Here is a 14577-nt window from a genome sequence, read left to right as displayed (position 1 = left end):
GTATGCCCCCACCCCACAACACTTTCTCTGACCTGCCACTTCATGGTCCTATTTAGGAGGGCATGTTGCCCTAGGCCAATGACGGGAAGACAGCCAGGGTCCATGGCAATGTAGTATCTGTTCTTATCTGTTTCACACGAGTCCCTTTACCAAAGAGCACTTCTCATCCACAAGTGAATGGAAGGTTATTCTCATGAGGCTAAGGGCCTAGCATGGGTTTATGGAATCTCCTTGTCATTAGTTAATGCTAGATAGACTAAGTAATCCAAGGATCTTTTTATACCCACTTTTTCTCTTGGCTTCAAGACCTTGGGGACCAAAATGATCCCCTTCTCTTAGGATTGGAAAATATAGAATGATGTGATGCATCCTCCTCCCCACCTCCTAGACACATGAAATGATGCCACGTGTCCTCTCCCACCTAACCCAAGTGAATGGAAGGTTATTCTCATGAGGCTAAGGGCCTAGCATGGGTTTATGGAATCTACTTGTCATTACTCAATGCTAGATAGACTAAGTAATCCAAGGATCTTTTTATACCCACTTTTTCTCTTGCCTTCAAGACCTTGGGGACCAAAATGATCCCCTTCTCTTAGGATTGGAAAATATAGAATGATGCCATGCATCCTCCTCCCCACCTCCTAGACACATGAAATGATGCCATGTGTCCTCTCCCACCTAACCCATCGCTAGATTTTTTGGGTGCAATGTAGTATCTATTCTTATCTGTTTCACACGACTCCCTTTACCAAAGAGCACTTCTCATCCACAAGTGAATGGAAGGTTATTCTCATGAGGCTAAGGGCCTAGCATGGGTTTATGGAATCTCTTGTTATTACTCAATGCTAGATAGACGAAGTAGTCCAAGGATCTTTTTACACCCATTTTTTCTCTTGGCTTGAAGATGGGGACCAAAATGATCCCCTTCTTATATAGAATGATGCCATGCGTCCTCCTCCCCACTTCCTAGACACATGAAATGATGCCATGTGTCCTCTCCCACCTAACCCATCCCTAGATTTTTTGGGTGTTGATGGGAGAAATCCATTTGAATATGGATGGAAAAGGCCGTCAATTGCAAATTTGTGGGGTATAGCATTGGCACTAAGGCTACTATCTCTTTGGATCTTTGACAATAGAAATGGTGGTACTTGTAGAAATTTCACCTCAAGAAAATTGTTGAATTCAAGAGATAGATGAGACACAACTCCCAATATTTGTTTGAAGGTTTACTTTTGCTAGATACAGAGATCCTTGAAACCATCTACTTGTAATGCCGAATGGATAACATGTGGAGGTAGAACATTAGCCTTAAAATCAGCCCATTATAAATGTGAAGTGGAAAAAGTAATACAGGAAGAGAGAGCATCCATGGAACAAACTAGAACAATTCCATGTTGTGTATCCGTACTTTGCAATAGAGTAAGGCTCTTAGTTCCTCTCAATAGGCATCGGTTGGTGTAAGAAATGATAGAGAGCATACAAATGTGGCCTACAGGAGCACTCTCTATGATGTAGATGAGCCAGCTTCATTTGAAGAAGCTCAAGAAGATGAACATTGGTAGGAAGCCATGCAATGCAATTCATAAAAATGGCAAATGGGATCTAGTGGATCTGCGACATGGCAAGACCCGTAGGCATGAAGTGGGTATATAAAATCCAGAGAAAGCATGATGGTACCATTGACAAGTACAAAGCCATACTTGTCACTAAAGGCTACGCTTAGAAAAAGGGTCTGCCTTGAATAGTCCTTCTAAAATGATGTATTCATTTGTTTATTTTCTTGTGTGTGACTCCATGTCCCTCATAAGTCCCTGAAGCCCCAAGAGGGGGATGTACTATGGGAGCCATGCATTGGCTTTGATAGGTCTATTTATTAGACCTGGCGTGTGAACTCCAAGATGTTGGTGCATTGGTCTCCTAGACCTCTGAGTTGGTCATACATCCATGCATGATGAGCCTCTGAGTCTATATACCATGCTCACTAGCCTCTGAGCCATGCTCACTTGCCTTGAGATAGCATGGGAGCCATGTCTAGTTCTAGACCATCATTACATAGTTTGATGACTGTCATTTCATGTTTTGCTCTTGGCTCCATTCCAATAGTCACTCACCTTTCCTCCATGGGAAGGTGTTAGGAAATGGAGTCAAGATGAGTCAATTTGGTGTGTTCTAGTGAGTTCTAGTGCGAGTTCTAGTCTAGTGCATCCTATGGATGCCACGTGTCACATTGCTAGTTATCCCATATGCATTGGTGTTCATATACGTGTGTGTGCTCTATATAAGAGTTGTACTTGTGTAGTGTCAAATCAATCAAGTATCAAGCCTACAAGCTCTTTGGTCTACATGTGAGTACTTTCATTTTGTTCATTGCTCTTGCTATTTCATTTCCATTTCATTATGTCTCTCTTTCAGTATCATTATCTCTCTCCCTAGCCTACCCCCCCCTCCTCTCTCTCTCTCTCTCTCTCTCTCTCTCTCTCTCTCTCTGTGTGGCCATACAACAGCACCGTATAGCAGGTCGCCATACACAGCTCATCACCGTCCTCTGTACCAACTAGCCCGTACACAGGTCGTCATCGTCCTAGCTCGTTGTCACCATACACAGGTCATCATACAGCAGGGCCCGTACAACAGTCTCCACCTTCGTACAAAGTCGTACAATAGTCGCTGCCTCCGTACATAGCCGTCGCCTCCGTACAACCTGTTACCCCGGCTGAGCTGAGCCCTTGGCTCAGCCTGGGGGGTTAGCTTCAGTGAAGGGCTTGGAGAATCTGCAAGGCCACCATGGATTTCCCGAAGGTGAAGACTTTCACCACGAGTAAGCCCTCTTACTCTGACATTGCAGTAACACCCAACCCCTATGCTTTGACCTACAGGAAAAGGATCGGATTAGACCCTCACAAGCACATTTACCACTTGGAGCATGAAGTCAAAGAGCTCAAGCTACTAGTTGCAGCTCTTAGCAGAAAGGTGAACGAGATGGAGAACAAAGGCAAGCAAGAAATTATTGCAGAAGCTATGGAGAAATTCCGCACATCTACACCAGCACCAACTCTTGTCTCCAAGGTCAAGGAAATGATCAACACTCAGGTGAGTTCAGCCAAGGAAGAGATGGCCATTGTTGCGGACATCAAACTCAACAAAGCATATCTGTACACAAAAGTAAAAGAGCAGCAGGCTATAGAACACAATAAGAAGATACTACGCATTGGAGGGCTGCCCAAGGATTACCCTGGCCCTTTTAATGAAGAAGAGGATTACATAGCAGACGAGAGGATTGCATGTCTCAAGAAGGAAATACCACAAGTAGAGTGGGATCATAATGATATCGGCTGTGTCTCCGAAACAGGAATGCAAGTACAAGTGTTTTTCAAGGAGAGAGTGGGAAGAATTAAGTTCTTCGATAGACAAACAAGTTGAAGGGCACAAGGATTTGGATCTCTGGAACTCACCTTAACTCAGCTCAAGCAGAGGAGCGTCGAGCTCACCAAAATGAAGGATGTGTATCAAGATGGAACAACACTAACTAGAGATTTCAAATCTAAACCTAAAGACTCTCAATCTTAAACTGATGTTATGAAGGCCACTTCTATTAGCTTTATGATCCTAGTATGTATCGGTGTGATATAATAGTCGAGCTGAGATGCCATGTGCACTCCTCGACACTCTGGTTTATCCAGATGTTGTAAGTCTTTTTGATATTTTGTACTTTGTCCCATAGACCCATGTGGTCTCCTGCAGACGTTAATATGACTTCCTTTCTTTCTTTCTCTCTCTTCCTCTCCACCATGCACCTTCACACACATCGTTCTCACCCTCTTTTTGTTGAACCTCAAGGTCTGTTTTAGCAAAGGATCTGGTAACCATCTACCCCCCAAATCACTGAGAACCACATTGATTCATCAGTTGTGAAAGTCCCTATCTTTGTTACCATTTGAAATCAAATTCTTGGAATAGAACTTAAACAGATGCAACTGACACAACAACAAGTGATACCTCATTAAGGCATACATGTCTGACTCTTGATCACTTTCTTCTCGCAAAAGGAACATTTCTTCAGATGTAAAAGATGACTTTCATAAGCTTGAACTGAGATCTTCTAAATGTTCTCACCTCCAAGTCCCATGCACTTGTGATTGTTCCTCAAGACTTTGATACCATGTTAGAAAAATAAATAGAGCCCCTCCCACACTCCTTCGACAATCTCCAACTCATGAACAAGTGAGCGAAGTCTTTTGGGGGCCTCTTGCACCTCTCGCATAAATCATTGTGTTTGCCTATGGTTGCAGTCCTACAACCTGTATAATTAACAACAAAAGACAAGAATTTCCTCCGGAATGTCTTGGTTCTAGATCCACTTAAAACGAGACCTCCAAGTGTTGGGTGGGTCCTTTATCAACCACATTCTGTTGAGGTGGTTGTCGGTTCCCAAGGGTGAAGTGGGAATACGGGAATAAGAGTTAAGTTATTTTGGTGTAGCTAATGAAACCCCCTAACAGATGGACTCTCTAACCCCCGTCTACAACAAGGACTTCTTATCCCGAATTTGTGTTCTCCCTCTCTTGAAGCCATAAAGTCAAAAACGTCAATCTTGAAGTATAGTCTCAATTCTCTCTTACGTCCATCTTTGTTCCCTCTGGTTCCACACATCTCCCCACGTTCTCGCCCCCTTCTTGAGCCTCAAGGTAGCAAAGCATCTGGTAACTCTTCATCTTCCTCACCATTTGAAATGAAAATCCTCGAATAAACACAAGGTAGATGCAACTGACATAACAAGTAATTTCTCACTAAGGCACACCTGTTTGACTCCCTTCCTTCTCGTAAAAGGAACATGTCCTCCAAACGTAGGAGATGATTTCCACATGCTGAAACTGAGATCTCCTTCTAAAGGTCCCCTCACCTCCAACTTAAGCTCCATGCACTTGTGATCTTTGTCACCAAGTTGTAAATATTCCAAAGTCAAAGTTTCAATTGACCATTTATTTGATCATAATTAAAGAGTCTTTCATTTATTTTATTTAATTATGTTCAAAGAGTTATATTCAATTGATCAAATTATTGACTTTGGTCAAAGATACTTAACCTCGACCTAATCTCGATTAGGAAGACTAGGCGTATGCCAAGAGGGTTAACTACGGTTAACCAAAGAACCTCCGACTCCAGTCAAAAAGAGTTAACTTCGGTCAACAAGACTTGGCTTTGACCAAAGCAGGCCGACTCCGATCAATCTAGATCACTACCGACTCTAGTCAGAGAGTTCTAGCATTAATTAAGGCGCTTTGAGCCCCTGGTCAAAGTCCTTAATTACGGCTAGAAAGGATTGCAACCACAGAATTAGTAATTTTTATGTGCACATGTTTGCTTGGTGGGGACGCCCACAGAGACTAGGATTAGTCTAAATTTATTTGCATGCAAAAGCGCTAACAATTAATGGGTGCCATGGCTATGTGCGCTTTCATTCATGGCTGCAGGTTCTACGAGGGGTTGATTGCCCAAGCGCTATGGAGCCCAGTGGGTCCCCAGGAGATGTCCATGTGACCAAGGGCTACGAAGACCCTAGAGTTTTTGCCCTCTGAGGCATGTAACTAGAGATAGTTTAGATTTTAGACAAGTGGCATGTTGCCAAGAGAGTTTGTTCTTGTGAGCTCTTTGTAAAAATGATTCACGTATGTTTTTCAGGCAGGCAGCCTGTGAGCTGAACTTTGTACTCAGTTTTCATTGAATGAATAAAAAACCTTCCGCGGGGTCCAGCCCGACAAGTTGTCTTGGGCCCGGGCCCTTGTGCTGTGTGAGAGAGAGAAAGAGACTATGTTTTCTCAGCAGAGAGCCTTGCTCAGCCAGCTAGAGGCAAGAGAATCGACAATGATTTTGTAGAGAGATTTAAAATTGGTATCAGAGCATTGGGATCTTCTGTCCTTCCATGGTGGGAGCGTTCAAGGGGAAAGAATCGAAAAAGAATTTCAGTTGACCTTAACTGAAATTCTTCCTCAAGAGGCTCTGATACCCTGTTAGAAAACAGAGACGGAGGTTGCTTGCTGTAGCCAATGCTCCCCCAACAACAGAAGAATCTGTATACATGTAGCCCAAAACACCGTGCACAGTAGAGTAGACACAACAAACATATATTGCTCAAACTGGCACCTCAGAACTGTCTTTTACCTCCTCCTGGCACCTCCAAAATTCTGTGAGTCTGAGGCTTCTATGGAGCTTAATGGGCTCCTCAAATACCGCTCCATCAGAACTCTTTGCTGCTATGCACTGCAACCAATGGTGAGGTACTGTTCTTGTACTAATCCTAGGCCTCCTTGCTGCTCCTCTTTGCAGCCACTATGTGAGCCTTGAGGCGCTGTAGACCCTTAGCCCTGGCCTCCCTGCTGCTCCAGTGTGCAGCCAATACATGGCACATGAATATCCCCCAATGGGCCCATTATACAGAGCTCTTTGCTCTCTGAACTGGACAACCCTAAGCAGGGTATAAACGACCAGCAGATCCACAGACTGGGCAGATGCAGTCCGTGACTTCCAACCTGCAGCAGCCTTCAGAACAACCAAGTGGCAGGTGCCTGTTGGCCTGCACACTTCCTGTATAGATCCGACTGCTCCCAGCAGTCTGCCGACTTGTCTGGTTGACCCGCCTTTTGCTACAGTCATCTGCTGCACATCCTGCAGCCTCCTGCCTGCTCCATCCACCTGTCTATGCTGCCGCAGACCAGGTACAGGCTCATGAATGGCCCCATACTGTCTGTCCCGCCATAACAGTTCCGTACACGTATGGTGTCCTTTGCAGGTCCTGCTGCAGCACCTATGAATGCTGCTACATTGCAGACTGCCTGTAATCTCTAATCTGCCCACTTCATTTCAGGGCTCACAGGTGGGAGGTGGCCACAATAATCCAGACAACAACTTGTACTTTGGGAAGACTCGACGTCTGAACCTGAGGATTGCTCACTGGGAGAAGTGATCCAGAGACATATGGTTGCGTACTGTAGGCATACAAGCGATGCATCCAAGATGCCTTCTCAGATGACTTACCAGAACAGCCCACCAATGTGGACTCCATCTCGATTTGTCAGCTGTTGCCAAGTCTAAGAACCGCATATGCCACATGGGTCATCAGAAATAGCCACAACAGGTCAGGACAACTGCCAACAGTCCACACGTGAACAGTGTTTTGAACAAGGTACCCAGGTCCCACCATGCATTGCAACCTCAAGACAGGTGCCAGAGCAGCTCCCACGAGTTACAGTCCATGATCCATAGAAAAAGTACTGGCCTACCCTAGAAGGCATGCGACATTTATCTGTTCATCTGAAAAGACTCCACCTTCATCCTTTTCGGTAATTGATCATGCTCACATAGATTGTCTCCTTGCTCCTCCTTTAAGAAAAGAGGTTCTAAGACAGATTCCAGTGGCCTTGTGCTCTCTTACCACAGGGGATAAGAAAGTTGAGCCTGAGGTGATTGCACGAAGTATCCATACCTTGGTCTACTGTGAGAAGAAGCAAGACACTCCATGAGAGCAGATCGTCTCATTTCTACAACGTTTAAAATGCACACTAGGCATATGTGCTCCCCCAAAGCTTCACAATCCCAACATGATGCACCATTCTTCTCATCATCCACATATTCCTTCCAACACATGAAGACAGGCACTAGACATGGGGCAAATACTTTCCATCATCACAGTTATCCTGCACCACAGCCTCCAAAATCCTCCTACTGTTCAGCTTGAAAGACATGTTTATGAACACGTCTTTGCTTTATAGATGTCTCCTGCCTTCTACCACAAATCCATACTATGGTCAGTCCACCAGGTCTGCCCTGGCTTCCGGAAATTATTTCTTGTTATTAAGAAGTTATCACATTCCTCCTGCATATGAGCATCAGCATATATGTTTGCCATCAAGATGTATGCTGCGGAATGCTTTTCATCTACTCTTACTGCATTTTTAAAGGCTTTCCTTCCAATCTCTACATTCCTCCACTTTTGACAAGCCCCCAACACGGTCAACCATACAACAACATTAGGTTGGAAAGGCATCTTCTCCACCATTCCCATTGCCTCCTCCAATTGGCCTGCACGGCCAGAGAGATCTACCATGCACGCATAGTGCTCAATAGTTGGGATAATGCCGTAGAGTGTGCTCATAGCATGAAAGTACTCCTGGCCCTTGTCCACTAGACCCGCATGGCTGCACACAGAGAGAACACTAAGAAACGTGACCCCATTTGGTTGTATGCCTTTCTGAATCATTTTCTCCAGCAGCAGGAGCACGGTTTTACTCTCTCCCTGACAAGAATACCCTGCAATCAATGCATTCCATAAAACAATATCCAGCGTGCGCAATGCATTGAACAAGTGTTGGCCATCAACCATGCTCCCACATTTAGCATACATGTCAATAAGACTGGTTGCCACGACTGCACTAGTCTCAAAACCAACCCGGCTAATTCGAGAATGCAGCTCCTTTCCACTTTCTAGAGCTGCTGTATTGCCACATGCTTTGAGGATGGCAACAAAGGTCAAACTATCTGGTGACAGACCTTCCTCCTCCATTTGCATATAAAGTGTAACTGCCTCTTCGGTTTTTCTTTGCTCAGCATATCCCAGGATCATGGTTGTCCATGTAACCACATTTTGATGAGGCAATTTGTCAAAGACCAGCCGTGCATCCTCCATGACACAGTACTTTGTGTACATACCAACCAAAGTGGTTGCCACAAATACATCAGTCTCAAATCCACACTTCACTACTTCAGAGTGGATCACTCTACCTTTTGCAAGGAATCCTGTTTGTATGAATTCCAGGTGAACCTGCTTTATCTCTTCCATTGTTGGAAAACTATTGCAAGCCTTTAATGCACCAACAAAGGTTCGATTGTTTGCTGGAACACATTCCTGACACATTCGTGCATAAAATTCCAAAGCCAGTTCATAATCTTCTTGCTCAGCATATCCCATGATCATAATATTCCATGTAACAACATCATGTTGAGGCAGCTCGTCAAAGACTCGGTGTGCATCCTCCATGCTCCCACATTTTGCATACAAATTCACCAAGGTATTTCCCAAAAATGAATCTGACTCAAAGCCACGATTTACTACTTTGGAATGAATGGCTCTACCTTTTGCCAGGCAAGCTGTCTTCACAAATTTTGTGTCGACGTGCTTGCCATCTTCCAGTACAGCAAGGCTACTGCAAGCCTTCACTGCACCAACAAAGGTCCACTTATCTGCTATGACACCTTCCCAGTGCATCCGTGCATAGAATTCCAAAGCTAGCACACTGTCTTCTTGCTCAGCATACCCCAAGATCATGGCAGTCCATGTAACCACATTACGTTGATGCAATTCATCAAAGATTCGCCGTGCATCATCTATGCAGCCACATTTTGAATACATGTCCACCAAGGTGGTCCCCACAAATACATTTAACTCGAAACCACTCTTTACTGCAACAGAGTGAATGGCTCTACCTTTAGCCAGGCACCCCCTCTCGAATTTCCTGTCACCTTGCTTCCTCTCTTCCGGTGCTGCCAGGCTCATACAAGCCTTCAATGCACCAACAAAGGTTCGAGGGCTTGCTGTGATACCTTGCCGGTGCATCTGTCCATAAAATTCCAAAGCAAGTGCACAGTCAGTTTGCTCAACATACCCCAGGATCATGACATTCCATGTAACCACATCCCGCTTACACAAATTGTCAAACACATGCCGTGCATCCTCCATGCTCCCACATTTGACATACATATTCACTAAGGAGTTTCCCATGAAAACGTCTGACTCAAAGCCATTCTTTAGTGCCTGGGAGTGGACGGTCCTACCTTTTGTCAGGGACCCTATTTTTGCAAATTTCCCATCAGCTTGCTTTCCCTCTTCCAGTGCTGCCAGGCTACTGCAAGCCTTCAATGTGCCGACCAAGGTTCTATGGTCTCCCTGGACACCTTCACAATGCATCTGATCATACAGTCCGAAAGCCAATGCACTGTCATCTTGCTCAGCATACCCCAGGATCATGATATTCCACGTAACCACATCACGATTAGGCAATTCATCAAAGACATACCGTGCATCCTCCATGCTCCCACATTTCGAATACATATTAACTAGAGCGTTTCCTACGAATAAATCCCACTCAAATCCACTCTTCAATACTTGGGAGTGGATGGCTCTACCTTTTGCCAGAGCCCCTGTTTTAAAAAACGCTCCATGTACTTGCCTCCCCTCTTCTAATGCTGCCAGGCTACTGCAAGCCTTCAACGTCGACACAAAAGTTCGAGCATTTGGTTGGACGCCATCCTCGTGCATCCTTGCATACATGTCCAAAGCCTGTGCACCATCTTCCTGCTTGGCATAGCCTAAGATCACAATGTTCCATGATACCAGGTCGTGCTGTGGCATGCTGTCAAACAAATGGCGAGCGTCCGCCATCCTCCCACGCTTTACATGCATATGCATCAAATTGTTTTTTCTAAACACTGTAACCTCTTTTGAACGTTCCCTTATATGGGTAGGGATTTCTTTACTCTTCTTCCGCCGAGGCAACCTCTTGTGGACTGCGTTTCCGGCAGTGCCTGCACCAAAGGAGGTACCAAAGAGGGGCAGCCTAATCTGTGGGCTCATAACAAAATCATCAAGCAGATGACTCTCCAATACAACACACAGCTCGGAGATCGACAGACGAGCTCAACAGAGCAAACTACCTCAGAACAAACAAGAAGAAATATGTGGAATGCAGTTAACCGCAAACATGGAGACATATTACGTTCCTTGAGAGCGCTTACGCTCAGCATTTGGACGAGTCAGCACCCAAGGCGGCGGTCTATGAACCCTTGGAGCTCTGAGGAGAGCACTGATCGCCTCAGAAGCATGGTTTCCGACATGTTTACTAATAAGGAGTTCGCAGCAAATGATTGAGGCTGCCGTTGACAAGCCTCCTGTAATGGGCTAGTCCTTGCATCTGTGATCTTCTTCTTCTTTGGGGGTGCGCGCTAGTGCCATGTGGCTCCAGACTAGAGCAGACCAGAGCAGAGCGAATTGGGAAGAGCCATAGTCTGACGGCGGAGTACATGCGCAGACATGGAGAGTTGTGACGGGCAGCGCGGGAGTATATGCGTGGGGGCCACGTCAGCCAGCATGGACATGTGGCAGATGTTGCTCATGGCCACGTCAGTGTATGGGGCCATGTGGCAGTCTGTGCGAGCTAGAGGTTCAGAATGCTTTGGAGCATGCACACCGTTAGATCTAGAGGAGGTTCCGAAGCTTGCACACTGTTCGCCGCCGTTGTGGCCAGACACGTGGCACGTGCCACGTCATAGGCCGTTGGCATGAAGATGCAAGAACATAGAAGTCGTTAGATCATGATGATTGCAAAGGACCGCCGCGGCTACTAGCAAATCTGGGGCAAAAGCGTTGGTGAGGTGGCACGATCCTGGGAGCTGGCAGATCCCAAATAAAGCCAGAGGTGAGGGTGACTGAGGTGGCACCACGTGGCATGGCGGGCAAGAGGCTGCACCACTTGGCACATTAGTGAGTCAACACATTAGCACAGAGGGATGGAGCCACACACACACACACACACAAATATATATATATATATATATAAATAATAGAAGTGTGTGTGTGTGTGGAGGGGGAGAGAGAGAGAGAGAGAGAGAGAGAGAGAGAGAAAGTTTAATAAAGTCTTCAGAAGACCGATGGGTCTATGAGACTATGAAAATCCTGGTACAAACGAGCTATGAGGGTGTAGCTACTAAACGAGCATCCACACCAATGCAGAATGCAAAAAATGCAAGATGATAGTACTAAGTACAACATAGTCATGTCAGTGGTCGACTACATATCAATCATCATCATCATCATCATCATGGGGCAATGGAGCTCTCATGCAGAAGCTTCCACCTCCAACACAGGTCAGGAGAAAGCGTCCACCTCCCAAATGGAACATCACACAGTACCTGGTTCCATCAACATTGCAAATGAGGAAGGGATAGAAGTCGACGACGCTGTAGTGGTAAGTTTGAACAATATTTTTTATTTTGATGTTCTTTCAATATAATTTGTTTTGTCGGTCTTCTAATGTTTGTTGAATTGTTGCAGGATGCGTTTGAGCTTGATGAATTCTCATCTCGACGGGGTAATGTTTGCATCACATTTGGGCGAGATCATTCTTTGGCCCATTACCTTAGCAAAGTTGCAGAGCATATCGTGGTCTTTCACATCAAAATTTCTCCTCGAGGTCCTTCGGAGCTGCTGAAGTGCAAGGCATTGTCGCGCACTATCGAATACTCCAACATTGCTCGGAATGCCAACAAAGTCATTTTGGTACACCGCATGGCTGCTATCAATGCCTTTGGATCGAACATTCATGGCAGGGCATTGACGGCAACGGCTATGTCTTTGGCAGCAGGAGAGGAGGATGTTAGTGCTGTTGCGGCTAGATTTATATCTAGGAATCCACTAGGGGATTCAAAGACCCCTATTCTCGATGTACTCGAACTAGCCAAGAAGAAAGATAGCCTGTGAGGCCTTTTGTATATATAAACATATATTTAAATGGATACATGACTAAATGTCTTTATTATTTGTTTTAAGTTATCATTGCTCATCATAAATTCCATTGTATTTTGTTTAAGTCATTGATGATATATTTTCTCCATCATTTTAATTGTGTTAATTTAATAAATTTCTAGCCAATTTAGTATCATTTTCACCAATTCTAGGTATCGAGAGTTCATTTCTATCAAATCCTGAAGATATTTCACTATCGTGTAGAAGGGAAAAGTATCCGGCACGTCGCCAGGACCCCGGAAAGCCCAAAACCCACCATGGTGCCAATTTGGGCATTGGGTCCTGGCGACGTGCCGAACACTTTTTCCTTCTGCGCGACGGTGAAATTCCTTTAGGATTTGACAAAATTCAAAACTTACATTAAAATGATCAGTTACTGCAGTCATAGAAATGGACAATACACAACAATGCGATAGTGTAGAGAATGTCGATATATTTTATTTAAAAAAATCGGCCCTTCGGCCTTAGATACAAGATAGTGCCTTCAAGGGTAGGGGGTGGCCTAAGTCCTAAGAGTGGGCTGCAAGAGAATCTAGGGCATCAAACTTGGGTCACTCCGTAGCCGCTTTGCTAGAGCCATGTCCTTGTCCATGACCGTGACGCACTTTGCATGGATGGCACACAAGTTGGCATCCTCAAACAGAGCGATGGTCACTTGCTCCGCAGCCTCTTGGAGCGCCCCCATAGCTCCTGTGCTGAAGCACACGTCATCCTTGTATCCCTATGCTATCTCTCATACCACACATTGGAAGGGAGCACGCAGGATCAAGTTGTCAGTGGTCTTCTGCATTTGCTTGATCTCCCTCAGGGCCTGTGCTCCTCGCTTTGCTCTGTATGGCTTCCTGACTCTTGGTGGGGGCCTTACAGGTGCTCGAACACATTCCCACGGCCTCCTGTCTGCCTTGAACTTCTTCCGCTGCTCTTGTCTACGTTGGTCCTCCTCCGAGTCCTCCTCTCGCTCACGTCTGGAGCTTTGGCCTTCTTTGGGATGGGGCTTCCTTGGAGTCCACTTTACCCTCCTCATGGGCACAGGGATCATCTCTACGATGGGCTATATCTCCGGGAGAGGGAAGATGGTGCTCTTCCTGGTAGTCTATTGGCCCTCAAGAAGCCTCTCTATGCCCGAGAGGTTATCGAACACATTTTGTTCGATCCGGAGAGGGCTATCATGGGGAGGGGAAGGCTAAGGGGAAGGTTGAGGGGAAGGATGAGGCTGAGGCTGAGGGTAAGGCTAAGGCTGAGGCTGAGGGGAAGGTTGGGAAGAAGGCTGAGGGGAAGGTTGGGGAGAAGGCTGAGGGAAAGGTTGGGGAGAAGGCTGAGGGGAAGGTTGAAGCTGAGGACAAAAGCCCTGGGAGACCTCACGAGAGTTGGGGGAGGGCTCACAAGAGTCGGGGGAGGCGCCATCGGACTCAGATAGGTTCGTGTGTGCGGATGCCATGGAGGTGGTGGAGCTAGAGGAGGAAGGGTGGAGGCGGCGTCTAGTGGGTCTAGCAGTGTTCTTCACTCTTGCCATTGAAAAATGAGAGTTAGGGTTTTTTTTAATGTTTTAGAAGGGCCCATCATGTTTTGACATCCCTTTTAATTACTTTTAGGGTTTCATCATGCCCCCTTCCCCTGCCCTAACCCCTCCAACCTCCCCCACCCTCGTCGCCCTCCCTCCCCCTTGCCCTCCCCCTACTTGACCCCCGTCGCCCTCCCCCATACCCCCCATCCCCCCCTCCCCCAACCCTTGCTACCACTCCACCCCTCCCCTTGCCCCGCCCCATGCCCCTCCCTTCTCTCCCCCCTCCTTCACCGTGTCCCCACTTTCCCCAACGTCGTGTGAGTACAAAAATTGTGGTCAAAATAAGCAAGATATTAAAGAGTGAGTACACAAATTGTGGTCAAAATAAGCAATATATTTATTTCATATTTGTATATAATTACACCATAGCTTCTGTTGGTGGTTGGACCCATCTGCTCCCTTCTCTCACTGTAGCTTGCAACCAACGTGCGACTCCTCG

At 46.0% G+C, this 14577-nt stretch overlaps 1 protein-coding gene across 1 annotated transcript; it reads right to left on the bottom strand.

The window, feature by feature from the left end:
• Positions 1-5743: 5743 nt before the first annotated feature.
• LOC147884674 (pentatricopeptide repeat-containing protein At2g33680-like) lies at positions 5744-11048 on the bottom strand. The gene has a single exon (XM_087397075.1). The coding sequence runs from the start codon at positions 10625-10627 to the stop codon at positions 7784-7786; it is 2844 nt and encodes a 947-aa protein (XP_087253201.1). The 5' UTR covers positions 10628-11048; the 3' UTR covers positions 5744-7783.
• Positions 11049-14577: the final 3529 nt, after the last annotated feature.

Source organism: Dipteris shenzhenensis, chromosome 26, assembly GCF_047967505.1.
Source record: "Dipteris shenzhenensis isolate YYH24624 ecotype China chromosome 26, Dip_SZ_1.0, whole genome shotgun sequence".
NCBI lineage: Eukaryota > Viridiplantae > Streptophyta > Polypodiopsida > Gleicheniales > Dipteridaceae > Dipteris > Dipteris shenzhenensis.
The sequence above is the reverse complement of the archived record's forward strand: the minus strand, read 5'-3'. Positions and strand labels throughout refer to the sequence as shown.

Excerpts from the sequence above, each read along its gene's own strand:
- LOC147884674 (XM_087397075.1), bottom strand. The coding sequence starts at position 10,627 with ATGAGCCCACAGATTAGGCTGCCCCTCTTTGGTACCTCCTTTGGTGCA.